A 26,930-nucleotide genomic window follows, 5' to 3' on the forward strand; every position below is an offset into this window, starting at 1 on the left:
CAAGTAATTTCAACCAAGCGAATCAATTAAGCTAAAAAGTTGCATTTGTTGTACTCCATCACACGTAAAAGCCTTTGTCTAGCCATTTGTAAATCAAAATTATCGTCTAAATATTTATCATAAGATGATATTTGCAAAAAATGTTTAAAAAATTAATTAAAACATAAGTCAATTCTTCCTCCTTGTGCTTTTCCTATTTTTCACTAGTACATATCTTTTATATTAATTATTAGTTAAATAAACAAATTCATAATGGCTTGTGATTAAAATAAAATCAGTATATTTGCTTACATTTATAGTTTTTATAAAACATTAAATATATTAATGTAACATATGAAAAGAAAAAATAACAATATAACATGAGATATTATATTTTTATTAAGTTGCTTCATGAAATCTATAAATAGGATAATTGGGTAGTTCATTTTCACAAAAAACTTATATCTCTCACCATTATTCTCTTTGAGTTATCTCTAAGACAAACAAACTAAAACTCTATTGATTTTTAGATCCAGAAGAAGTTAATAAAGAAAAGAGGAACTCTACCGATTAGATTTGTGAGTGGGTAAGTATAAGTTCATATTCATAAAGAGTTTTATGGAAATGATTTATGGATTCTAAGGACTTTCCTAATGGATTCTATATATGGGTTAATGTTGTTTAGGATTCTAATATAAAGAGAGCTAAAGTTTAAGTCACAACATTATTGTTCGAGAAAAGGAACCAACAAAATCTAGGTTAGAGAAGTTAACATTCAAAGATAATAATTAGCACGCATAGCATACAATTTTTGTAGTGATTATAATGTGTTATGTTTGTTTAAAACTTTATTTTTGTACTATTTTGGATTTTTAAGTCACTATTTTGTTGTTTGTTCATGATATAAGGAGTGGAAAACTTGTTTGTTGAGGATACAAATGGAGGTTTCCTCCATGAGAATGTTTGCCTTTGGCCTATTTTTGCTTAAGTGAAAGCATGGTGGTGCCTAGATGCCCCTAAGCGATGCAAGTTTTGCTTAAGTGAAGCCTTTTCACTCAAGCAAAAGTGTTACGATGTCAATGTGATTCAAAGTAGTGAAATTTCCACTCAAGCAAGGATTTTTTCAACAAAGCGAAAAATGCTTAAATAAAAGCTAGAATGAAAATTTCCAACTCAAGTGAAATAACCCAGTAGTAAGAGAATCAATTCATACCAATTTTCGCTCAAACGACCAAATTGTCAAGTGAAAATTAACTAAAATTATAAGGTGTTTATTTTTACTATTTTAAGATAATTTGAGAAAAATCTGGGTAGGTATGTGTTGAACAAGGGAGCTTTGATGTTTCAAATCCACATGAAGCCTGAAGTTGTGCTGCTTTCTAGGTTTGGGTTTAGATTAAGGTGTTTAGAATCTTTGTTAAGATAAGTCATTGAAGCCTACCCAAAGCTTGATCAAAACTGTTTTAAACTAAGTGTTTTCCAAACAAAGGAAAAATAACCGGTTGATTTGTCGAAATAATCGATTGTTTGTCACTCAGCTGGCTAGAAGTTTTGAAACTGTTTTTTGAATCAGTTGTGTAACTGATTGACTTATTCAACCGGTTAAATCGTGGTTTCAACCGGTTAAATGTGTGTTTTCATAACAGTTTTTTGAAAACTTGTTTTAATTGATTTGGTTGTTCAAAACTGCCTACAACGACTGCTTTTCAAAGGCTATAAATAAAGCTTTCGTTCAAATCAAATAAAATAGATACAACAAGTATTCATTCAGATTTGAGAGAGAGATTTGGTTTTTGAAAATGTTTTCAAAAAGAGAAAGAGTGCTTTTCTAGTTTTGTTGTGGTGACAAGTGCTGATCATAGGATCTCTGGTTCTGTAAATTCAGGTGTTTTCTATCCTTGCTTAGTATCTTGCAATTGTACTTTGTTTACATATTGTTTGTTGTTGAAATCCTGTAAAGATAGAGGTTGTTCTGTCTTGATGTGTTAAGTGTTGCAAAGGGGGTGAGTAGGCTTTGTGGGATTCAAAGTCACCTCTTTGTGTGTTGTAATATGTGTTGATTACTAGTGGAACTCAGAGGATTGTCTTAGAACTGGATGTAGCACAGGGATTGAGTGAACCAGTGTAAACCTTCTATGTAAAATCTCTCTTCTCTCAAACTCTCTATAAACTGTTTGTGTTAATTCATTTCTGCTATTGCTATAAACTACTGATTAAAACACAATATTAACCGGTTAAAATTCTGATATCTGTTTTTTATTAGATTGTTTGATTGCCTTCCTTAAGTACTTATCTGAGTTGTTTGTTAAAGATTCATTCTAAACCAAGTATTTGTGAAAACATTTTACAAAACAATTCACCCCCTCTTATTTAAGCCATCAATTCTTATAATTGGTATGAGAGCTAGGTTCTTGAAAATTACTCAAGTTCTAGTTTCTGTTTTTCTGAAAAATATTTTTGATGGTTGACAAAATGCCTTTTGGGGAAGGTGCTTCCATAAACAGACCACCACTATTTTGTGGGGTTAATTACCAGTTTTGGAAGGTAAGAATGAAAATCTTTATGCACTCAACTGATAAGGGTATTTGGGAATCAATTGAAAACGGTCCCTTTATACCTCAAGTCAAAAGAGATGAGGTTTTAATTGATAAACCTTCATCTGAATGGACTGAGGTTGAAAGTAAAAGAGCTAAGTTTGATTGGATTTCCAAGAACATAATAACATTTGCTTTAAGCTGTGATGAATTTTTCAGGGTCTCACAGTGCAGCTCTGCCTAGGAAATGTGGGACATCTTAGAAGTCACACATGAAGGTACAACTGATGTCAAGCGAGCTAGGAAGCATGCTCTGATTCAAGAGTATGAACTCTTCAGGATGCAAAAGGGAGAATCCATCTATGATGTGCATAAAAGGTTTTCTCACATTGTGAACCATCTTATGACTCTTGATAAGACATTTGATGAGGAGGAGCTTAACATCAAGATACTGAAGTGTCTTGATCGAACATGGCAGCCAAAGGTCACTGCCATCTCTGAATCAAAGGATCTCACCTCAATGTCTGTTGCATCTCTGTTTGGTAAGCTTAGAGAACATGAGTTTGAAATAAATAGGCTTGTTATCCAAGAGAGTCAACACAAGCACAACAAGAGCATAGCTCTTAAGGCTTGCAAACAACAATCAGATTCCAGTGGAAGTGATGAGGAAAACATAAGTTTGTTATCAAGAAAATTCAGCAAATTCTTGAAGGAAAGACAAGCTTCTAAAAGGTATGGTTCAAAGAAACCTAGTGAATTTAATTCTAATAAATATACTTGTTATGGCTGTGGAGAAAAAGTTCATATCAAGGTTGAATGTCCCAACAATGAAGTCAAAGAAAAGGGAGACTTCAAGAAGGAGAAAAAGGGAAAAGCTAAGAAGGCCTATGTAGCATGGGATGACAATGATGTCTCATCTTCAAGTTCTTCAGATGATGAGGAAGCTAATCTGTGCCTTCAAGCTTCAGTAACAAGTAGCATGAGTTCTTCATCAAGTAAAGGTAACACTTACTATCAATTGCTTGATGCTTTTAATGAAACCCATGATGAAGCTAACTGATTGACACTTTCTCTCAACCAGTTGAAAGGTCTGAATAACTGGTTGGAAAACAAAGTTAAATCTTTGGAGGAAGAGCTGAGAAAAACAAAAGAAGATTTTGAAAACCTTGATTTAGTTTACAAAAATTCTTCTTGCAGTTGTGAGACAAAAGTTTGTGAAAATTGTGAACTTCTTGAAAAGAAGATTCACTATCTTTTGAAAACCTTGGACAAACTTACAACTGGAAAGTCCAATTTTGAAGATGTTCTTGCATCTCAAAAATATGTTTTTGGAAAAGCAAATTTAGGTTTCTATCCTCAGAGCAAGAAAAATAAGATTTCAAAACCTTTTTCACATGTTTCACAAAAACAATCGGTTACAAAGACATTTCAACCGGTTGTTACAGGCTTCTATTGCATGAAGAAAGGTCACTCTGTCAGGTACTACAGGTTTCATAAATCCCTTGTGCCTAAAGGCATCTTTAAATGGATTCCTATATGTATTGTTGGTTCAAAAGACAAATCTAACACAGAAGGTCCCAAATTTTTTAAGGGATCAAATCTTGTAATTTGACAAAGTTTTGTTTTGCAGAATTCTGACTTTGCTTGAAGGTTCAGTAACGACAAGACCTCAATAGGATTTATGTACATATCAAAGTCTAGTGTTGATTACATGAACTAACTGTATTTGTGTATTATGAAATCTGAGAATGTAGTTCTTATTCTTTCCTTTGTAAAAAAAAACAATTATTCTTAAATCCAATTCACTGATTATACTCTTTTGTCTGGATTGTAATTACTATGTATTTCATGTGTCTCTTATACAATTAATATCTTGTGAACATTGTAAGCAATAATGATTGTATACATCATGAGAAATTGAAAAATTGTTTGTTTTCATCAGTACAAAAATTCAACCGATTGTTTCTTCGAAACAACCAATTGTTTTCTCTCTGACAAACACTGGGCAAATTTGTTTTTAAATTTTAAATTCTAATTTCAGATTCTATTCAACCCTTGAACACAATTCACCTCTGCCACATTTGCGTTTAATGAAATAGATTCCTCTAATCTTGAAAATCAAAACTGCCTTTAATGTTTGGTCAAAATCACATGTGAATTTGTACCTTTCTGATTTGACTGACAATGTCAGCTTTATGGTTCAAATTTGATTCTTTTTCTATGTTGAAAACAACCAACTTTGACCACGTTTTTTAGCTATAAAAATAAGTGCATTCAGCTGTAGTTTCTCACACACACAACTGATTATTTTTTCTGCTTCTCTCTAAAGCTTTCTCTGCAAAAATTTCTTCTGAATTGAGCAATGGTTGAAACTCCTCCCTCAGCTAAGAGAATGAAATCCAAGGGTGTTAAGAGCAGTGTTAAATTTGAAGGGTGGTTTTCAGGTGATGATGATCTCATAAACAAGTATCTACTTGAAACAAGTAGAAAGAGTGTGAACACACCCAAGATGGTCTCCTTCACTTGGATGAAACAACAAAAGTTGTAATCTGTGAGAAGTATCCTCAAGGATCAAAGACTGAAAAGATTCTTAGAGCTCACTGGCAACATATATCCAGATTTGGTGAAGGTATTTTACACAAACCTTCAATTTAATGGTGACTCACTTGTTTCACATGTAAAAGGTGTAGATATGATCATCACAAGTGATGTATGGGCTGCTGTGACTGGGCTAAAATCCTCTGGACTGAGGATCAATAGAGGAAACCTTGGAGTTGTTGAAGAGTTTAACAAAATACAGTTCTACAAAGGTTGTCTCAAGAATCCCCATTCCAGAGTGAGGAATTTTTTTGTTGGTGAACTAAAGCCTGATGAAAGGCTTGTAACCTTCATAGTTTCATGGATTCTTACACCTAGGGGGAGCAATCACTCCACTCTCTCTAAAGAAGATCTCTTGTTGATCTACTGTATCATGAACAAAGTGAAGATCAATTGGATCCAAACAATCAAAGAGCACATGCAAAAGTTCATGAGGTTATGTGATTTTCATTATCCCTATGCTATTTTGTTCTCTAAGTTTCTTCATTATTTTGAAGTGAACAAAGAATGAGAGCTAGCTGAGGTAATCAAGCCCTCTAGTGAGATCAATAGTGGATCCCTAAGTAAGATGGCATTTACTAAAATTGGTGGAAGATGGGTAAGCAAGGATGGTGACCAAGCTGGCCTAAGTGGAACGAATGAAGGTGATGAACCTGAGGAGGCAGCAATGCAAGATGAACCAGCTGCTACGACTCAAGAGGATGATCATAATGACACCAACATGGGAGAAAGGATGACTACAATGTCACCTTTTGAAAGGATGATGATCAATCGTATGGACACCTTTGCGGAGAATCAAATGAACCTCTATGACATGTGTGAATCAAGGTTTAGCAACATGAATACACGTTTTTCAGCACTGGATGAGCAATTTGAAGAAGTCCAGAGACAATTTTTGGAACTACAATTTGAAAGGGAGGATAATCCTTCATTCTAGTTCATTGCTTCCAAAATTCTTTTTCCTTATGTTGTTTTTAATCCTTCCATTTGTCTATTTGATGAGACAAATAGGGGGAGAAGTATTGGTCTGTAATGTTTTGTAATGTTTAGCACTTATTCTGGTTTGAACATTGCTATTATAAACTGCTTTCACTGGTTTAAATTTGATGTATGTTAAACTGTTATTTTTGATATACATATTTTCAACCGCTTATTCCTGCGAAATAACCGATTGATTATTTGTTTTGCACTTCTATATGTGTGTTGGTTTCTCAACTGATTTGGTTGATGTTCCTGTTTTGGAAATCACCAAGAGAGAACTAGTTTCTGGTGCTTATTTGCTTTGGATTAGATTACCCTGTGTTTTTGTGTTTGTTCAATGAATGCAGGTTGAAAAAATTCTAAATAAAGAACATTCCTAAAAGCATCCCAAGGATTTGTCTCCATCAAATAGGGGGAGATTGTTGAACATGGGAGCTTTGATGTTTCAAATCCACATGAAGCCTGAAGTTGTGCTACTTTCTGGGTTTGGGTTTAGATTAAGGTGTTTAGAATCTTTGTTAAGATCAGTCATTAAAGCCTAGCCAAAGCTTGATCAAAATTGTTTTAAACTAATTGTTTTCCAAGCAAAGGAAAAACAACTACTTGATTTGTCGAAATAATCGGTTGTTTGTCACTCAGCTGGCTAGAAGTTTTGAAACTGTTTTTTGAATCAGTTGTGTAACTGATTGACTTATTCAACCGGTTAAATCGTGATTTCAACCGGTTAAATGTATGTTTTCATAACAATTTTTTGAAAACTTGTTTTAATTGATTTGGTTGTTCAAAACTTCCTACAACGGCTGCTTTTCAAAGGCTATAAATAAAGCTTTCGTTCAAATCAAATAAAATAGATACAACAAGTATTCATTCAGATTTGAGAAAGAGATTTGGTTTTTGAAAGTGTTTTCAAAAAGAGCAAGAGTGCTTTTCAAGCTTTGCTGTGGTGACAAGTGTTGATCATAAGATCTCTGGTTCTGTAAATTCAGGTGTTTTCTATCCTTGCTTAGCATCTTGTAATTGTACTTTGTTTACATACTGTTTGTTGTTGAAATCCTGTAAAGATAGAGGTTGTTCTGTCTTGAGGTGTTAAGTGTTGCAAAGGGGGTGAGTAGGCTTTGTGGGATTCAAAGTCACCTCTTTGTGGTGTGTGTGTGTGTTGTAATCTGTGTTGATTACTAGTGGAACTCAGAGGATTGTCTGAGAGCTGGATGTAGCTTAGGGATTGAGTGAACCAGTATAAACCTTCTGTGTAAAATCTCTCTTCTCTCAAACTCTTTATAAACTGTTTGTGTTAATTCATTTCTGTTGCTGCTATAAACAACCGATTAAAAAGTTTTAACCGGTTAAAATTCTTATATCTATTTTTTATTAGATTGATTGATTGCCTTCCTTAAGTACTTATCTGAGTTGTTTGTTAAAGATTCATTCTAAACCAAGTATTTGCAAAAATGTTTTACAAAATAATTCACCCCCCTCTTGTTTAAGCCATTAATTCTTACAGTATGCACTTTTACTTTAAGGTAATTGATGTGAGGTCAAGTATATCTTAGCGGTTGGTGCTCATAATATACTAATTGTGTGTGAGAATGATTAAACACAGGGGTAAAGGCCAATAATATAATGAGTTGTGTAATAATTGCTTGGTATTCGAGGAGGCACAACTTGCATTTAGTGTGGTGAGCTTTTCTAAAACGGATTCAATGAGATCCTAGGTTCCACTAGCAGCTCTGATCACATACGCTAAGCTGTCAAGTTGTGAGGAGTTGATTAGGGATATTGGAGGTATGCCTTGAGGCTACATTGAGGTAGACCATCTGGAGTAGGGTCAGTAGTAGTTCTACCTCGTAGGTAGGGTTTAGAGTACTGGTAGAGTGACTCACATATGTTAGTCTTTGAGTTCAGGCATAACAGTCATGTCTTCTGGAAGATATTTCAATTGCATGTTATATTATTTAATGTGTATGATGTGATGAATATGCATGGAAATGGTGTGATTATGTGTATTTATACAATGATATTAATTGTGAGTTGCTATTTTTTAATTGTTAGTTCATTCTATATTTGTTATTTCATTTGGCCGGTTATGATCATGTTATTTTATAAGTGAGCAAATGTCTTAACATGTGTGAGAGATGCTTTTGTATCATAGGGATAGGCTAGAAGAGAGAATAGTTGATGTGATTCCACTAGCATAATTAGAATTATTCTTGACATTCTTAGGAATCATCTTGAGTTGGTTAAGAGCTAGGCACTTTATCATAGAAATGGATCAAGGTTCTATGAAAAAGAACTCACCAAAACTAGTGTCAAAACACAAACTCATATAGAAGATCCAATTATTGTCAAATTGAACCAACAAAAAGAGGTAAAACTTAAATCCACCAAATAGAATTGGAAGGGAAGCAAACTGAACCGAACAAAAATGAAAAAGAAAGGCATATAACTGAAAATACTTGCTGGAAAAAGAAAAGTACCGAACCAAACACAAAGAAAAATAAGAACAGCTGCTGGAAAACTTAAAAACCGAACCAAAAACAACAAGGAAACAAGCTAAGACAAGGAATTAACAAAGAAGAAAGGAAGGAGAAGAGAATTGCTCATGAAGATGGATGAATGATGAATGATCATGTCACTAGAAGTGTGGTTGCTCCTAGATGAGTGTGCTGCCGCCACTTGAGGACACCATGGATACTTCAAGATAAGACTAGAGAAGAAGGCTCAAAAGCTCTCCAATGCTCACTCCAATTTTGAGTATAGTTTCTTTAGATAAATTCAAATATGAAATTTACAAAGAGAGCACCTCTATTTATAACCTAAGTTGCTGAAATGTAAGCTACACAAATTCAAAAACTCCTTCCTAAAAAGCTTCTAGAATTGGCGCCTAAAACAAAGCATGAGGAAGGTGTGACCTCTTCCTTCACTTTGGCACCTCCTTTTCTACTCCTACACCTATCTACTAACACACCCCCCTAAGACTCCTAACTAAAGACTAAAAGATGCTTTAACAATAGAGGTTTCTAATGTTTCCCTCTAAGCACCTTCAAACAATATTCTTTATTATTTAAAACTTGTCCTTGCCCTTCATAGGATGGACTTGGGCTTGGGGTTGGGCTTTGGGCTTGGGCCTCTCTTTATTTTATGTCTTCTTTGACTAGAAGGAAGAACTTCAAGTGTGATGGTGAATTGCCTCTTCCTTCATTAATAAAAACCTCCTTTACTTGACTCTCATCATACTCCCCGAGTTGGAGAGAATTCGTCCACGAATTCTGAATCCCTGCATATAACAAAGTCAGTTTACTTTTACAACCAAAAGTGTAAGAAAAAGGAAGACATGACTTAGCAGATGGAACCAAAGGGATTGCAGAAAAGGATGTCCTATAAATCGACCAAGTTGGAAAGATTTGTTTGGGAATGATGATGTTTTTTGGAAAAAGACCTCTTAAATGGTGAAACCCATTAGGAGGTATGAAAAAATCATCCCTAACATATTTTAACCAAGGTGGTGTTGAAATAGGAACCTTGGGTAATGAAAAAGATAAAGAAGAAGAAGACCTTGGAGGGTCCATTTGAGGTATAGCACGAGTCAACATGATGGATTTAGAGGAGAAAATGGTGTGACTCGGTGTAGTACTTACTTCTTTTTCTTTCTCATTTTCTCTTTTAGTTTTCATTTTTATTTGGTCCTCATGAACCTCTTTGGGAGAGAGGGGTTTTAATATAACATTGCGCCCTAGGAAGGAAAAAGACATTGTATTGGATAGGCCATCATGTAAAACATGTCTATCATATTGCCAAGGCCTTCCTAAAAGAAGATGAGATGCTTCCATGGGCACAACATCACATAAAACCTCATCTTTATACTTTCCTATTGCAAAGTTAATGAGGACTTGTTTATTCACCATGATTTCACCTACTTCACTAAGCCATTGTAATTTGTAGGGCTTGGTATGAGAGATAGTGGGTAAGGCTAACTTCTCCACAACTCTTGTACTAGCTACATTAGTGCAACTTCCCCCATCAATAATCAAGGAACATAACTTGTTGTTGATAAGACATCGGGTGTGAAAAATATTTTCTCTTTGAGTATCATTCAAAGATTTTGGAATTGTGCCCAACATACGTCTTACCATCAATAAGTCACCTTCACAAGGACTTTCACTCTCATTTTCACTTGATGGTCTAGAAGGTGAAGAATGCCTAGGTGAATTGGAATCATGCTCACTAACTACAATGCCTTCATGCATGTACATACTTCGTTTAGAAGGGCAATTAGCAGCAATGTGACCATATCCCAAACATTTAAAACACTTTTGACTAGACGATATAATTGGGGATTTAGGCCTAGAAGTAGATGGCGTAGGATCCTTGGGTTTGAAAGAAGAATCTTTGGAAGGATGTTTAGAAAAAGAATTTTTGTTTCTCCAAGACTTGGAGTAGTATCCATCATTGGAAGCATTTTTGAAAGAGTTTTTCTTAACAAGTTGGGCTTCCACCTTCATTGCAAGATGAACTAAAGAGCCCAATGATGAATACTCTTGTAACTCAACAATGTCTTGAATATCCTTCCTAAGACCACTCACAAACCTAGCAATCATAGCTTCCTCACTTTCCTCTAATTCAATTTTAAGCACAAGCGTTTCTAGCTCTTTATAATATTCATCCACATTTAGCGTGCCTTGTTGAAACCGTTGGAGTCTCAACATGAGGTCTTTCCTAAAATGTGGAGGCACAAATCTAGCGCGCATTTGATCCTTTAAAGAGTTCCAAGAGTCCACGGGAGGACCCTTGTGATAGATAATGTCCTTTACAATTCCATGCCACCATTTCATGGCATAATCACTAAACTCTAGGGTGGCTAACTTAAGCTTATGCTCATCTTGGATCTCATGGATCTCAAATATTTGTTCACACTTAGCCTCCCAATCTAAATATACATTAGGATCACTAGAGCCATTAAAACAAGGAAGCTTGACCGAAGGTAGCCTAGCCTTTGCATCTTGGTAGTAACCATTGTCGTAGTGATGTCTTTCTCCTTGATGATGAGGTCTTTGTCCATGAAATTGTGGTGGATTCCTCCTTCTCCTATGCTCTTCTTCATGACCAAAATCATTTGAAGAGGCTCTTGAAGATGGTCTATGAGAATGATGCCCATCATGGATAGAAGGAGATGGTCTAGCTTGTTGGACCTCCATCTTTTGCATTTTCTCTTCCAAGCGTCTAATAGTTCTTTGTGCTTCATGTAATTCACCAAGGATTGAAGCTTTGGAAGGAGAATTCTGCTTGTAGGATGCATCACTTGAAAATCCAGCCATTTGAAATTAAAAACAGCAAACACACAAAACAACAAACAAGTCAAGAAGCAAAATTAGCAAAAACAGTGAGTGTTTTAAGCAAAAATGCCGAAGTGAATTGAGGCAGAAAAATAGGTCACTCTCAAAGAAATAATGTCCTTGCACCAATCTGATCTTGAGGCCTTGGAATCCTCAAATGAAAGATGTCAAAGCAAGCACATCAATCTCAAAAGCAACCACCACAAAACCAATGAAACAATAAAGACAAACAAGAAAAGGTATAAGCAAGGAAAGGTAATTGCAAAAGGAAAACTATATGTAAGACAAACTCAAAGAGTAAGAATGAAAGACAATCAAGAAAATAAAGAACTCAATGAGAAAGTAGGCACACAAAATAATACTTGAGGAAAAGCACTAGAGTAGATGAAGAAAACAAAAATTTAGCTACTGGAATTTTTTTTTTTTAATGCAAATTGTGCTTGATATTCACTGATTTAACTGGAATGATGTAGAGCGAACTGGATTATGAAATTTAAACCATAGAAACTTCAAGATGTTAACTCAATAATGGCACTGGAATAAATTAAAAACAGTAAGCCAATTAATTGAGATAAATTTTTTAAAATCGCTGCCAGATTACCGTATTCTTTTCGGTAGAATTGTACACTTTTTTTATTTTATTTCATTTTTTTGTGTACTATGAATTTTTGAATGATTCTTTTTTCTACTCTTTTCTAACACTTTGAATAACACAGATCCAGAATTTCAGAATTTTCCAGTGAGTAAATCAATTGCAATAAGGAAAAACAGTAAGCACGTTTTCAGAAACAGAGGAATCCTAATAGGAATGAAAAACAGAATTATGAACTAGCAAAGACATAATGGAAAATGATGTATAGGAACTTGTATAGGTCTAGAATACAAGCATGAACTCAAACTAAAACAGAAAATGCACAAAGGATCAATATCAAATTCAGAAAATTATATGACACTAAAGCAAGAAACAATCAAAAGCAATAAAAGTACTACTAGAAGTGATGACAATTATGGAAAATCAAGACTAAGACAAAACTTGTATGGATTCAAAAAGGAAAATACTCAAACATATGATAGGCACAAAAATTAAAACAGCAAGCAATACTCAAATAAGCCTAAAACAGAACCTTAAATTGCAAGAAATTAAAAGAGCTTTTGAAATAAAGTGCTACACAACTCAACAATTAAACAAGAACACACCTAAACTCTTGATACTACATGATGTGATTCCACTAGCACAATTAGAATGATTCTTGACATTCTTAGGAATCATCTTGAGTTGGTTAAGAGCTAGGCACTTTATCATAGAAATGGATCAAGGTTCTATGAACAAGAACTCACCAAAACTAGTGCCAAAACACAAACTCATATAGAAGATCCAATTATTGTCAAATTGAACCAACAAAAAGAGGTAAAACTTAAATCCACCGAATAGAATTGGAAGGGAAGCAAACTGAACCGAACAAAAATGTAAAAGAAAGGCATAGAACTGAAAATACTTGCTGGAAAAAGAAAAGTACCGAACCAAACACAAAGAAAAATAAGAACAGCTGTTGGAAAACTTAAAAACCGAACCAAAAACAACAAGGAAACAAGCTAAGACAAGGAATTAACAAAGAAGAAAGGAAGGAGAAGAGAATTGCTCATGAAGATGGATGAATGATGAATGATCACGCCACTAGAAGTGTGGTTGCTCCTAGATGAGTGTGTTGCCGCCACTTGAGGACACCATGGATCCTTCAAGATAAGACTAGAGAAGAAGGCTCAAAAGCTCTCCAATGCTCACTCCAATTTTGAGTATAGTTTCTTTAGATAAATTCAAATATGAAATTTACAAAGAGAGCACCTCTATTTATAACCTAAGTTGCTGAAATGTAAGCTACACAAATTCAAAAACTCCTTCCTAAAAAGCTTCTAGAATTGGCGCCTAAAACAAAGCATGAGGAAGGTGTGACCTCTTCCTTCACTTTGGCACCTCCTTTTCTACTCCTACACCTATCTACTAACACACACCCCCTAAGACTCCTAACTAAAGACTAAAAGATGCTTTAACAATAGAGGTTTCTAATGTTTTCCTCTAAGCACCTTCAAACAATATTCTTTATTATTTAAAACTTGGCCTTGCCCTTCATAGGATGGACTTGGGCTTGGGCCTCTCTTTATTTTATGTCTTCTTTTAATTTTGAGAAGACTAGAAGGAAGAACTTCAAGTGTGATGGTGAATTGCCTCTTCCTTCATTAATAAAAACCTCCTTTACTTGACTCTCATCAATAGTATTGTAATACTATACATATATAATTTTGTATCCTTAATTGAATCTCATACTAGTAGGGTTTCTTTTGGTACTAGATGTGTATTATATACAATATGTATGTTCTTATTAGTTAATGCATATTACTGTTGTGTACTGTGTATTATAATAGTAACCGTTTTTCTAGAGTCGTTGTATATTAATATTGTAAAAAAAAAGTATAACCCAAATAATAATATTTACGAAAAACAATCAAAATGAAAAGAAAGATACACATATATTTTTATAATGGTTCGATTTCACAAGAATCTACACCAATCTAAACCTTAATTAAATTATTCTACTATATTCTTAAATTATTCAATTACAATAACTCTAAGTAACTAAAAAAAGAATGAAAAAAAAGAAAGGTTAAATTGTATTTTATTTAATTTTAAATTTTAAAAAACGTTGGAATAATAACAATTAATACCAACAGTAAAAAAAAACAATAAAATAATACAACTAAAGCAAAAGAAACAAGACTATTCAACATCATAATTAGAATTTGTTGTCACACCAACAATATGTGGTGCTTCCTTAATCTTCTATATTAACAAATAAGTCAATTTTGCTGCCATTTTACATTAGATCTGTTTCTTAGTTCGGTTTGAGAATCTCTTCCCTTTTTTTTATTTCGTTTCGAAGAGTAACTCTAGATCAATTCAGTCATATTTTCATGTTCCAATTGAATACTTTCCTTTTTATTATTCTAAAAGAAAAAGATTTTTCCTTTTCTTTTTACCAATGGATCCAATCAAAATATATATATATATATATGAAAATACTAATTGTAAAAAAAAAATATGAATGATAATTGTTGATATGTCCAAATGTCAAATATAAAAAAAAAACACTAGAGAGTGAGTGATTTAAAAAAGATAATTATTTTATATTAATCAATTATTTATGCAAGTTTATAAATTATAAAAAACATGATTATAATTTATTATAACTTGAAATAATTGATTATAATTAATGAATAATCCAGCAAAATATAATTCTTTAAATTGTAAAAAACACAAAACAATTTGTACATATATCACATAATTCAATTAATAAGTGTGATAACAATTTAAAAATACCAATTATTTTTTAATAACATATCAAACAATCATTTAGGTGAAATATTTGTTGTGACAAAGTTGAACGCAAATTGTGCATGAGACCATATACTAACAACACATTTGTAATGATAATAGATGAAAAACATTTCTAAGTTGTTTAAAGAAATTTGACTGAATTTGTCCTAGTCACTGCTCATTTGTGCCTTGAGAAGCCAGTATTAAGATATTAGAAAGATTTCTTGGCTATAAGACAAATATGCAAAAATAGATTAAAAAGAGATTTTATATTATATTATATTATATTAGATCTTCACACTCCTATGATTTTGAAAATCTCAACACCCTTCCCACTACCAACACCATAATTTCAGATATAACAAACAATTAATACATAACCCTCTTTTCAAACAATATAAAAAAAAGCCACAAATAGTAATAATAGTTAATTTTGATATCCGAAAAAACAAATTATTGGATTATATTAAAGGTAGAAATGATGTGTAAATTATAAAAGGTGAGGGGTGAATTATTATGGTGTGAATGAATTGTTGACAGAAGAGTGTTGTTGAAAAGAAGAAAAAAGAAAGAAGATGAAGGGTGAATATTGAAGGTAGGTAAAAATAGTGAAAAACAGTATCTTCTTTGTTCTGTGTGTGTGTGTCTTATTGTCTGCATAAATTTGTTTTTGTAAGGCGATTCCACCAATCATCGCGTTCCTTCTCGCGCCAAATACAAAAAGCACAACCATTTCTCATTCTCCTTCTTCCTCTCTCACTCCCACACCGGTAATAATTTAACTTGCCTCTGTTAAACATCGTCCACCCATGTCACATTTGGGATCTCACCCATCCTTCACTTTCCATCACCAATCAATAATCCTTTCCCACATCCATCTCTATAAACAAACACCCACACACACACTCTGCGTTTTTCCTTCTCCGTTTCTCATCATTGCGTTTTGTAGGGTTTGTGAGATGTCGGATGCGCCAGCCAGCCCGAGTCACGAGAGTGGGGGCGAGCAGAGCCCGCGCGGTTCCTCCTCTGGGGCCAGGGAGCAGGACCGCTACCTTCCTATTGCCAACATCAGCCGCATCATGAAGAAGGGTCTTCCTCCCAACGGCAAGATTGCTAAGGACGCCAAAGATACCATGCAAGAGTGTGTTTCTGAGTTCATCAGCTTCATTACCAGCGAGTTAGTTCGCAACTATACATAACACAACTTTCAGTTCATGTTTCTTGTTTTCTTTTCTTTTGCCAATTGGGGTTTCTCAGAATGTTTGCTCAACATTATTTATCAAACATTTTGTTGCTCAGAATTATTTCTTTTCAGTTTTTTTTTTTAATCTCTTTTGGCAATTGGGGGTTTCTGAGGATTTTTGGTTACTGAATTCCATGAAGGGCGAGTGAGAAATGTCAGAAAGAGAAGAGAAAGACTATTAATGGAGACGATTTGTTATGGGCAATGGCCACTTTAGGTTTTGAAGACTACATAGAGCCGCTTAAGGTGTACCTGGCAAGGTACAGAGAGGTATTCTTTTTTTCTTATAGTTTTTCGAGGGTTCTTAGTTTTTATCCGTTTGCAGTGTTCGCGCTATCTTGATAATTATTTGCTCATATATATAAAATATTCTGTCATTTATTTTTTTGTTTTTAGTTGATATACAAATACGACACTGGGATACACACACACTATTGAAACTTGAGGAGACAATTGGAGTCATCTAATTAAATCGTTGTCTAATGCAAGTGCTGAATATGAATTATTCATCCCAGTTTTCATTTCCCTTTGCATCTTGTGGTGTGGATTAGTTTTTGTTTGGACGAGCTAGGTGCAGGGTGAACTTTTTCAAGGAAAAGATCCTTAAAGTTCTCTTCCATCCCCTTCGTTTAAATGATGGTGTTTTGATAATGTTGCTTATGACATTATAATTAACTGACTTTTTCTTTTTCCTTTTTGTTTGGTTGGTGACTTTGGAATGTGCACAATATCACAGGCGGAGGTTAGTTAGCCCTCCTCTTGGGTTAATTATGTTATTTGTTATTTATCTTGGACTATTTTTTCCTATGGAAATTTTAATGTTTGCGGACACAAATTCTTATAGGGTGACACCAAAGGATCTGCAAGAGGTGGTGATGGATCTGCTAGACCAGATCAAGTTGGCCTTGCAGGTCAAAATTCTCAGGTGTGGTTGCTTAACCTTTTTGGACTTTTGTTTTTAGTTTAACAATTATTACTCTTGTGATATTTTGTCTATGGAAATATGATTTGGTTCATTGCATGCTTTTGGTTAAATGTCTATGGCAGCTTGTTCATCAGGGCTCACTGAACTATATTAGTTTGCAGGTAATGTTCTTTCTTTCTCCTTCTATCTTGAACGCATGAATGCTCAATTTTTTAGCAAACACTTGCAAACCCAATTATGGAGATAGAAAAATAAACATATTCTTATTAAAAAAGAGCAAAATTGAATATTGTGTAGGCTTTTTATTGGCTGAATACCCTCTACCCTATGATGCACATATACAATACGGCAATACAATTATTTTAAAAATATATAATATATTATATGTATGAAATACATGTTTAGAAATATATAAAAATTCATAAAATAATAATATATAATTTCAATTCCGCAAATTCAAATTAAAAAACATACTTCTTGGACATTACTAAAAGCAAAAAAATTGTATCTCATTGTCATTATAAATTACTTTCAATTATTTACATATAGGAACAATACTATCCATTTCATTTCTTCTTTGAAATCATTCATAAAGAGAACAATTTCCACTTTTTATTCATCTAGGGACAATGTTATATGTACTTGCTTTGGTGTTTTATAAGACACTTTAAAAAGTTTGTACACTTTATCGATACATATTAGTGAAGTATCCAAAAATATCGGTGTCAAATATGGATATGTGAAGCAAATTGAAGTATAGGTGTATCATAACCTCTACCCTTGTTTGCTGTATTGATTCTGATTTCTTTGAAGAGGAGGAACGAATGATATTCACTAGCAAAGCTCAGTGTTTATATTCTGATTTCTTGATTTTTTAAATTAAACTTGTGGGTTTGGATTTAGATCTGATCAATATATTTGAAATTGTTAGTTTTATTCCATGAATACTTGGTGTCTTAAGCATACAGATTAGGTTGTCTTTTCAAAACATATAATTTAGAGGGAGCTTTTAACATTTCTAAATTGGGTTACAATTTTATTGGAAACTTTTTGCTTCAGAAAAGCACACTCACTTTGAAGATTAATGGAGAGAGGTTTCACATTTCCGGATATTTAATTGATTTTCAAATTGGTACTTTAACTAAGCTGTCTAGCTATTAAGAGGTTCACTCCAACAGGTTTGTGTTCATTCTTTTGTTTAGTTTTGGGTTCCTTTTCCCACCCGTTTCAATCCCCATGAATAAAAAAGCTTTTTTGAATCGCTCATAAAACAAAAGTGTCTCAATGTTCTTCTCCTTGTTGGATGTTTTTTGGTCTCTGGCGTTTGTTTCATCCATTCTTGTACCTGTTTCCTTATAATTTCTTCTTACACTGGATAAAGACTATACTCAAATTTCATTTCATCAATATTATGACCCTCTTCAATTACTAATGTCAGTATGTTAGGAATATAGATATATAATGTATTTTGTTTTGCTGCTGGGCTTGTGGTATGTAGTTAAGGTGCCCTGGCACTTGATCTATATTAGAATTAAAATATTTATTAGTGGTTTTTATACACTTTCCTTCGGAAACCTCCTTGTTTACAACCTTGTTTCCATATGTAATAGGTATTTGCTTAATCACTGCCGACAATATGCCAAATTAATGGGATGTTAGGGTTAATTTCCCCAAGCTCTGGATGTAATAAGAATGTGATATTCAAGTCAGTTACACACATTCTATGTTCTATTTGCAAAGAGATAAAGTGGTTTTACAAGTTTGTTTGTTTGTTTTTAGATGATAGAAAAATCATTGATAGAGAAAGAAGAAAATTACAATGCATTTGATTGGTAAGACATACTCCGTAAAATAATTAAAAAAAGAAAAAACAAATAAGAATAATGAAAACACATCAATGGCATAAAGCTACCCAATCCCTCTTCATTTTTGAAAAATCCCCTTAAAATACAATGTTTTAAACATGCAAAGAGGCAAAAAACTATAAAATCTTATGAATTCTCTTGTGTTCTGCTCTTGTTCTTTAAAAGGGAGTTACTATTTTTTTTTTAAAAAAAATTTTGTTGCAGAGAGAATCAATTTCCTTTATTTTTATGGAGACAACTTTAAGTTCGGGAAAACATTTTTTTTTGTTCAAGATGATACCGTATCCATTCTCTAGTTGTGTAACCCCTCTTCTCTTCGATGAAAACTTCTAACCCAGAGAAGAAAAAATTGTGCAATGATAATTTCCTTAGCCTTCAAGGCTTCAACCACTTTGGGATACTACAGTGTTGTCGCTTGCTTGTAGTCCTCTAAAATGGCATTATGATGGAATTTTCGTTTCAATTGTGACCTCTAATTAAATTAATTTTCAAGAACCTTTAATTTTTTGTATACATTCTTCTGGTAAGATTTAAAGCTGATCAAATTTCATAGTATATCTTGTGTGGCTTGGGATTTGTTTTTTCCTAGTCGGCATTTATTTATAAATTAGTACTTTGTTGGGTTAAAACATTTTAGGCATTTTGTTGAAACTAGCCAATGTTATTTCAGACCAATGCTAGTGATATTGCAATTTCTCTTTTTAGTGAATTAAAGTTTAAATCCTAGGTTTGGAGAGTCTGTTAGAATTACTGATTTCTCTTTAGACAATTTGTTTGAAATTATATTAAGCCTTTTCAAGGTGCTAGCATTCTGCACTGATGGCAATCGTAGCAGGAAAAATGCTGTATGCTAAAGGAACATTAGGATTATGATTCATTATAAGCTTGGTTCTTGGTACAAACAATGCCCAACGCAGTGGGTAGGGAGGTGTGAATATGTTGATTATTGGTCATGTGTATGAGAAAAAAAAAATTGATTAGAGGTTGTACACACCTCGTGATTTTTTTGTCAAGAAAGAATTGGTCGGTCGAGGAAAATGTGCAGTTATCCTAGTTGTTCCAGGGATTTGAGAGTTCCATTTAGTTATAGCTTTCTATTTAACAATTGGACTTCTTGGCTATGTTACTATGTACATTGATTTGCAAACTTAAGATTTAGGATTGATTTAGTTATAGCTTTCTATTCTCCCTCTGTTCTAATATCCCCGATCTCTCCATCTTTTCCAATCTTCTCTCTTCTCTATTAGTTATTGTTTCTCCACTTCTCCTCATCGAATATGATAGTAAGTTCCACGCACATGGTTACTCGCTCCATTCTCAGCGAAAACCCCTAGATCTGTCCACTACAAGTTATTTACTGGGTTGAGTGATGACTGTCCTAAACTTTCAGGTACTCTGTGTAAAAAGTAGAAAAATATAATAATTCTTTACCTTTCTATAAATAAAATATGGGATGGACTCATTGGGGTCTCTGACAAAAAGAAGGTTAGGTGATAAGATGGTTCTTTTCTAAAGTTGTCTCACGTTCAAACATAGGGGCAAGACATAGTTAGCCTTTCACCATTATATACTAGGCATTGGTATTTCGATCAGGTTTCCTGTGGTGCCTAAATAGGAAATCACTTGGGAACTACTTCAATACTTGTCTTAATATTCTCCTTCAGCTAAAGTCTAGGATTATAGTTGTCCACACAAGCCAAAATATAATTCATAACGGCAAGATTCGATAGCTCAGTATTTTTTTATTTCTATTTGCATGCTTCATCCCTAAAGTCTTCGTTCTTTGAAGATCAAATGTGACTTCTTTTGTTGATAACTGTTTTTAACATTTAAGATTGGCTGGGCATACATTGGAATTCAAATACTTGTTCAAGTGTATGAAGTGTGATTTCTTTGCTATGAGTTGTTGACATTTGTTCTACCTGCTTCTCTGTTTGACATTTCTTAAATCTGTGGGGATTTTCAGGTGCAACCACAACATATGGTTTTGCCTTCAATGCAAAGCCATGAATAGTCTCCACGCATCTTTTTTATTTCACTCGAATGCTTGTACGCATGACATGGATGGAAAGAATGGTGTAATGATAAAAACTTAGGTTCTCGTGTAGAAGGCTTGAATGTCAGAATTTTGTTACGTCACTAATGTAGATTTCTATTAACACATGTCATTTAACTGCATCACCAACTGAAGGGAAAAACGTGTGTTGGGGTGGGGTTATGCATGTGATTCACCATGTAGCTTGTCATGGTCAGAAGTGTTTTCTTGATATTATATAATATAAGCAGACCAGACCCTCTAGTTCTTTTTTCTTTGCTTCTCTCTTCATTCATCATTTTAAAAAAATCTTCACTTGCGAAAATACAAATGTCATAGAAAGGGTTCGCAGCTTCACTGTTGTTGTTCAAGTGATGCTGCATAAATTATTATTTTTTTTAAATAATTTTCTGTGCGAATGGATATATTTCTATTTCTATGCATACAGTTATGAGAATTAGTTACTTGCGGTGATTCGGCTTCAGGCCATAGTATGTTTTTAAAGCCAAAATGTTTAGTTATAACTTTGACCAAAATTCATCAAAAAAATCTTTAACCAAAAGAAAAAAAACAGTTAATATTATAACATTGATTTAAAAATTAATAATTTTAATTCCAATAATTAAAAAATAACATACTGATACGTAATTCGTTGCATCTTAACTGCCAAGTTTTTAATCTACCATCATAACCCTAATAATTAGTACATCTCGCTGCTGTAAAAAACATTCCTTCCAATCCTTTTTATAAATATATTGATCTAAAACGTATTTCTTGTTAATTTTTTATAAAAGTATATTTAATTTCTACAAATTTAATAAATAATACTAAACAAAATATATTTTTCTTAAATTTTTTGGATGTGACTTTGCCAAGAATTAAAACTAATAAAAATATCTGTGGGTAAAAAAAACGTCATTAAACTATTTAGAATGGATTAAATCCTTTTTGTTCCTATGGAAGACCATATTTTTACGATCTCTGTCACCATTTGGTCATGGATAGCAAAATTACAATTATTGAAAATATTTTTTAAAATTTTACGATAATCCCAAATGTATTAATCTATAATACTAACTAATAGAAGAATTATTTTTTAATAAACTATTTTTTATCTTTCCACTATAATCAAACTTAATTTTACTCGAACAATCTAATTGTGTGTATGATTATATCTTACATTAAAGTAAGTGTCCCACAAGAATAGTAAATCCAATACGCCTCACTGCATATTTTCTGAACATTATACTGCGTGTTTAGTTTTCCATTTGCAGGACACGAGGAAGTTCACACCCTTAATCATAAATTTTTTTGAACACAACACAAATAACATTTTGCTAATTAGTTTGGCTAAATCAACTGCTTTCTCCACATACTAAAGGATACAAGACCCAGGAAAATCATGAAAAACTAACATGCAATAAGACTAAACCCTAAATTCACTCCTTCAAAGTTACACAAGTCATCATAATAGTTTCTATAATTTTGCTCACTATATTAGTTCTTCAAAACTTCTTTTTGTTATCTACCGACACTATGTTGGGTTTTCAATTTGACACGCTTCAAATTTGTAGAATCTCAATTTTATGATGTGTAAGCTACCTCGTAAGTATGTCTGCACATTAAAATTTTAATTGGAAACTCAGTTTTGTATAAACAAGAGTTTTATATGCAAATTTATTCGAAACATCACCAAGTTCTCCAAAGATTTTCTTATACTATGGCAGTTATTTAGCAATAAATTGGTTCAGCAGTATTATTCAGTTATGTATGTGCTGTTATTTTCAGCACTCCCTGCAATTGCAAATGTAATTTATGTTTGGTATACTTACTATATTTGCTTCTCTTTGAGGTAAGGAGAAATCTACTGGTCTAACCTGCAAAATCAATTTGACAACTCAGTTAGCAGAGTAATAGTGTACTGAGATATGTGCTTTCCTAGTGTCTTTGCATATGATCTATTTATAGGACTCAAATGCAGCTAAAGTCACCATCTTGATGTGAGTGAATCAGCACAAGTATAGTCGAGCTTGGTTATGAAGTAATCCTGTTCGATGCAGGAGCCTCCAGTCATAAAACAGTCCTTGGCAAGCATAGCATGGGCAAGCTCCTAGGAAGCACCCAGAGGTGCTGGATGAGTAGCCTTCTTAGCCCAACAAGGATTAGTGACAATAATTAACTACTTCAATGAATAATTTCTTTGGAAAAGAATATTATGTAAACAATTATTCTGAATCTACCTTACCAGATTCCATTGTGTCTTCCATAATAGAATATGGCAAATTCGCCAAAATATATGCCATGGTCTGTTCTTATCAGAATCTACTGTTGGTGCTCAAAACAATCACATTTGAAGTAAATGACCAAATTGAGCCAAATGAAACAAAAGATGCCAAGTACACAACACAAAGAATCCTAGGAAAACCGAAGTATAAGTATTTTCAACTCTATACTCTACAGTGACATTTAATTTAGGAGGCCCCAAACTAGCTAAACCAAGGAAGATATGAGATCAGATTCCTGTTTCAACCGCAGAAACTGGACTACTTATCAACAATATACAATTGAATGTCAAAATGGATCTATCTAATGTTTTTGATGCTACTGCTCCCAGACTTAAAACTTTCATTTTGTAATGACACATTATCTAGGTAAATAGAGCTCAGCTAACAGAGGATGCATTGGTATCACAATACCTAAATCAATTATCAAATTTGTCCAAGTAATACCCTTGTTTTCTTCAATATTTTTTCTTCAGCAGTCTCAAGATTGTTGCCGCAAAAGTGCGAATTATTTTCCTTTTTTAGACTTGAAATGCCTGATTGAAAACTGAATGTTTGTTAACATCCTCCTCCTTATCTTCCCTGTTCTGTAGTGTTTGTCAGCTGACATGCTTCCTTAAAAACATTAGGTACTAATTCAATTAGTCTCAACTCAAAACTAGGAAGGAAAATAAGTAAGATAATTTTATCTTTAAGATATGCTCTATTGATGCTACTGCATCGTCCATTAGGATAGTATGCAGTTATTATCTCATTCATCATAGGACAAGCGTGCACCAATCAAAATTACCAAAGATTGCATATGCAATAGCAAAAAGTTACTTACCAAACAATTAGACTGTATTATGTTCAGAATTGGAGAGATCAATATGCATATCCTGGTCCAGAGTTGTGGCAAAAGATGAAGCTTTGAATAATGTACTTGGAGTATAGTTAAGCTTGTAATTTACGAGAATTGATCCAAGTATGTTGAAATTTTCAGCCCTGCTGAAAGCAGTCTCTGCATCCGCACACTTCAGAAAAACCACTCTAGCCCGGCTGCTCCCTCTGTCAACTTCTGTCTCAGATTCATTTAGAGGTCCAAATCGCCTAAAAATCTTATTCAGTCTCATTTCTGAGGGAACAGAATCCAGCTCAGCAAAGTTCAAAATAAGTTCAGCTGGGGAATTCTCATCTACACAACCAGAAGGCTTTTCGGGAACCGCAAGATGATTGTTGTCAGACAATTGTTTCCTAGAATAGGACCTACGAGTGTAAACTATAATAGGCGTTTCCGGCTCAGCAGGGGCGTGTTGATAGTCTCTTCTGCTGTTTTTCACTGACTGTTGTTTTTCAGAACCAATCTGGATGCCCATCTCAGTCCTTTCACCTGATCCACCCACAGGCTGTTTCTTCCTTTTACTACCAGCTTTCTCTGCAGGCGAAATTTCTTTTCCAGAATCATTGGCCACAATTATTGAATTCCTGAAATCAGAGAAGAAGCTCACTATAACATTCAAGGAACTATAATCTCCCAGGGGTTCATGTGCTACCCACTGAAGTAAATGTAGCAAATCATCTAGTGATGAATATTCCACTGGAACAATCAAGCTTGACTTCTGAGTCTTCTCAGAATCAGAGGAGAAGACATCAAATCCATTTCTCGAAAAACCTTCCGCACAACCACCTTCCATTTGAGACCTGTCTCCGGAACACTTCAATGTAGAGGGTGGTCCAGTAAGTTGATTAGCAACCCTTAGAATACGTTCACCAATTTTAAATGATTGCTTTGTGGTATTAGAAACTTTGGCAAGGGAAATTGTTTTTCTCCGGTCTCTCATCCTTGAAATACCAGCACAATGATCAATAGTCTTCTTTTTCTTGGAAGAGGCAGGACAAATCACATTTTCAGTGGCATCACTTGAGTGATAATCATCATGTGTAGAATCTGAAGTCCCACCGGCTGATTCAGACAAGCTTCTTTTCTTCTTTTCTTGATATATACCATCTTTCAAATTATGCTTGCGTTTGTGACTAGAGCTGTTCGTTGTTTTCATTTTTCCAGCACCAGTTTCACCAGCTTTTTTACTCGAATGACTTCCATGCTTATTAATTTCACTCAAACTTCTATCAGCATCCTTAATTAACGCATCGGTGTGATTATCCAAACCTCCACAGTATTGTAACTCAGGCAAGCAAGAGTAACCCTTTAAACGGTAGAAAGAAAGCAACTGAGCCTTAGCAATTAAGAGCTCCAATCGATCAAAGCCACCAGTTGGAAACTCGGAGAGAGTTTTCAAGTATTCCAAAAGATTCCCAGGTGAAAAGGAGTCAACATTTAAAGATTGATCCACTCTGCGTATGAAACTTAGTTCTTGCTGAATGCCAGCGTTTTCAACAGTCTGGAGTTTAATCTTGTCATGAGTATCTTCAGGTATGCAGGAACATGCTAACCCAAATTCTGCACGTCTCATGGACTCTTCCAAAGCACAATCTACAGCATTCTGAAATGCATCTGAATTGCACTGCTTTACAATATTAGAGAAATTAGTCCTAAAGGGCTTAAGCTGAGACGAATCATTCCAGGCAAATGTTCTATCCCCAAAATATGCAACCAAATAGCGATCCTTTTTTAAATGCTTCTGTGCCTCCACAGTTGAATCAGAGGGATCAAATATCTGCCCCGGCCACCATGGATGGCTTCTCACCTTGCCCCATACCAAATCATACACAGAAAACTCACCTACCTTGTCTATTGGCAGCTGATAACTTGCCTGAAAAATTATTCCTGAGCTCTTCTTATTTGACACCTGCTTTATGACTTTTCTAACTGTTGTTTTATGCCGTTCAGCATCATCAAAATTTTCATCTTCAATTTCCTGCTCTCCATGTGAATCAACCTTCTCTGAAATGCCACCATTCTCTTTAATGCTTTGTCTGTCATCAGACTCAACCATAACATCGCTAACTGCTTCTTTCTCCACTGATTTATTTACCTCACTGTCATCAATGTTCTTCTGTTCATCTAATGCTTTCAAAGAGGCATCATCTCCACCGAATTCGGCAGTCTCATTCTCATTCTCCTCTTCTAAGGACCCCACAACTTGAGAACCCTCACCAAGAACCAAAACAGCTTCTACACCAGTAGGATTCACACCTTTACCCTCCTTATTCAAACCATCAAAATCCACATCATCATTAAGTTCAGCAACACCCTCACGAATGCAAACACCATATTCTATGCATAAATCAGAACCCACCTTTGGATCCTTTCCATCCACAACCAAAGATCCCTCCTTTACTACAGGCTCTTCTAGGGTTTCTATTTCACCAGCCATGCTTACAATACGGGTCAACGAGGATTCTGAAATTCTCCAAGCAGACAACTTTCATACGTGTGCTTCTTCCCTGGAAACGCTTGGCAGACACTGAAAACATGTTAGGAAGTGAAAAAAAAATCTCCTGAACCAAAAAAATCGGCTTAAAGCAAGAAAGTTATACGGGTAAAAAAGGCCATGCTCTCACACCTAGTAAATAAAGATGCAAACTAAGATGCCCATCAATGAAATGAACAACAAAAGGTCAAAATAAAGGAAGAATAAACAAAACATAGAAGTTGAATACCAGGTTAGATCCTTGGGAAGTGAAGGCTAGCTCCAATTTTGGTTTTTTGGTTATGGTTTTAGTTTGGTAGCCACTAGTTTTTTGGAATAAGGAGAAATATAAAACAATGCCTGTTGAAAGACATGGGCAAGTCTCTTACTGCAGCCAAATCATAACTAAGAATTAAGAATGCACATATAATGGTT

The 26,930-nt window shown here is 34.1% G+C and overlaps 3 protein-coding genes across 9 annotated transcripts; 2 read left to right on the plus strand and 1 right to left on the minus strand.

Annotated features, from left to right (window-relative positions):
* Positions 1–2,760: 2,760 nt before the first annotated feature.
* On the plus strand, positions 2,761–3,573 carry LOC137829232 (uncharacterized). The gene has a single exon (XM_068636030.2). The coding sequence runs from the start codon at positions 2,761–2,763 to the stop codon at positions 3,571–3,573; it is 813 nt and encodes a 270-aa protein (XP_068492131.1).
* An 11,798-nt stretch (positions 3,574–15,371) lies between these two features.
* LOC137828404 (nuclear transcription factor Y subunit B-1) lies at positions 15,372–21,135 on the plus strand. Its single transcript, XM_068634968.2, has 7 exons — positions 15,372–15,562; positions 15,742–15,969; positions 16,176–16,305; positions 16,772–16,777; positions 16,880–16,960; positions 17,083–17,121; positions 20,792–21,135. Exons 2-7 carry the CDS (start codon positions 15,752–15,754, stop codon positions 20,837–20,839), a joined length of 522 nt encoding a protein of 173 aa, XP_068491069.1. The 5' UTR covers positions 15,372–15,562; positions 15,742–15,751; the 3' UTR covers positions 20,840–21,135.
* Positions 21,136–22,146: 1,011 nt separating this feature from the next.
* Positions 22,147–26,930, minus strand: LOC137828403 (PWWP domain-containing protein 5). 7 transcript variants are annotated; one of them, XR_011083871.2, is made up of 6 exons: positions 26,746–26,930; positions 23,969–26,549; positions 23,106–23,757; positions 22,852–23,003; positions 22,693–22,737; positions 22,193–22,475 (listed from the first exon to the last, which is right to left on the minus strand). XR_011083871.2 is itself a non-coding variant. In XM_068634965.2 (3 exons), exon 2 carries the CDS (start codon positions 26,457–26,459, stop codon positions 23,976–23,978), a length of 2,484 nt encoding a protein of 827 aa, XP_068491066.2. In that variant the 5' UTR covers positions 26,460–26,549; positions 26,746–26,930; the 3' UTR covers positions 22,507–22,737; positions 23,969–23,975. The 7 variants fall into 7 exon arrangements, 3 of the variants coding, with proteins under 3 accessions (XP_068491066.2, XP_068491067.2, XP_068491065.2); XR_011083872.2 differs by having other exon boundaries at positions 22,852–23,757; positions 23,969–26,529; XR_011083870.2 differs by having other exon boundaries at positions 22,852–23,757.

Source organism: Phaseolus vulgaris, chromosome 7 (genome assembly GCF_051622355.1).
Source record: "Phaseolus vulgaris cultivar YP4 chromosome 7, ASM5162235v1, whole genome shotgun sequence".
Classification (NCBI taxonomy): Eukaryota; Viridiplantae; Streptophyta; class Magnoliopsida; order Fabales; family Fabaceae; genus Phaseolus; species Phaseolus vulgaris.

Coding starts and splice junctions, on each gene's coding strand:
- LOC137829232 (XM_068636030.2), top strand. CDS start 2,761: ATGTGGGACATCTTAGAAGTCACACATGAAGGTACAACTGATGTCAAG.
- LOC137828404 (XM_068634968.2), top strand. CDS start 15,752: ATGTCGGATGCGCCAGCCAGCCCGAGTCACGAGAGTGGGGGCGAGCAG. Junction 15,970..16,175: donor ATCAGCTTCATTACCAGCGA/GTTAGTTCGCAA, acceptor AATTCCATGAAG/GGCGAGTGAGAAATGTCAGA. Junction 16,961..17,082: donor TTGCAGGTCAAAATTCTCAG/GTGTGGTTGCTT, acceptor TGTCTATGGCAG/CTTGTTCATCAGGGCTCACT.
- LOC137828403 (XM_068634965.2), bottom strand. CDS start 26,459: ATGGCTGGTGAAATAGAAACCCTAGAAGAGCCTGTAGTAAAGGAGGGA.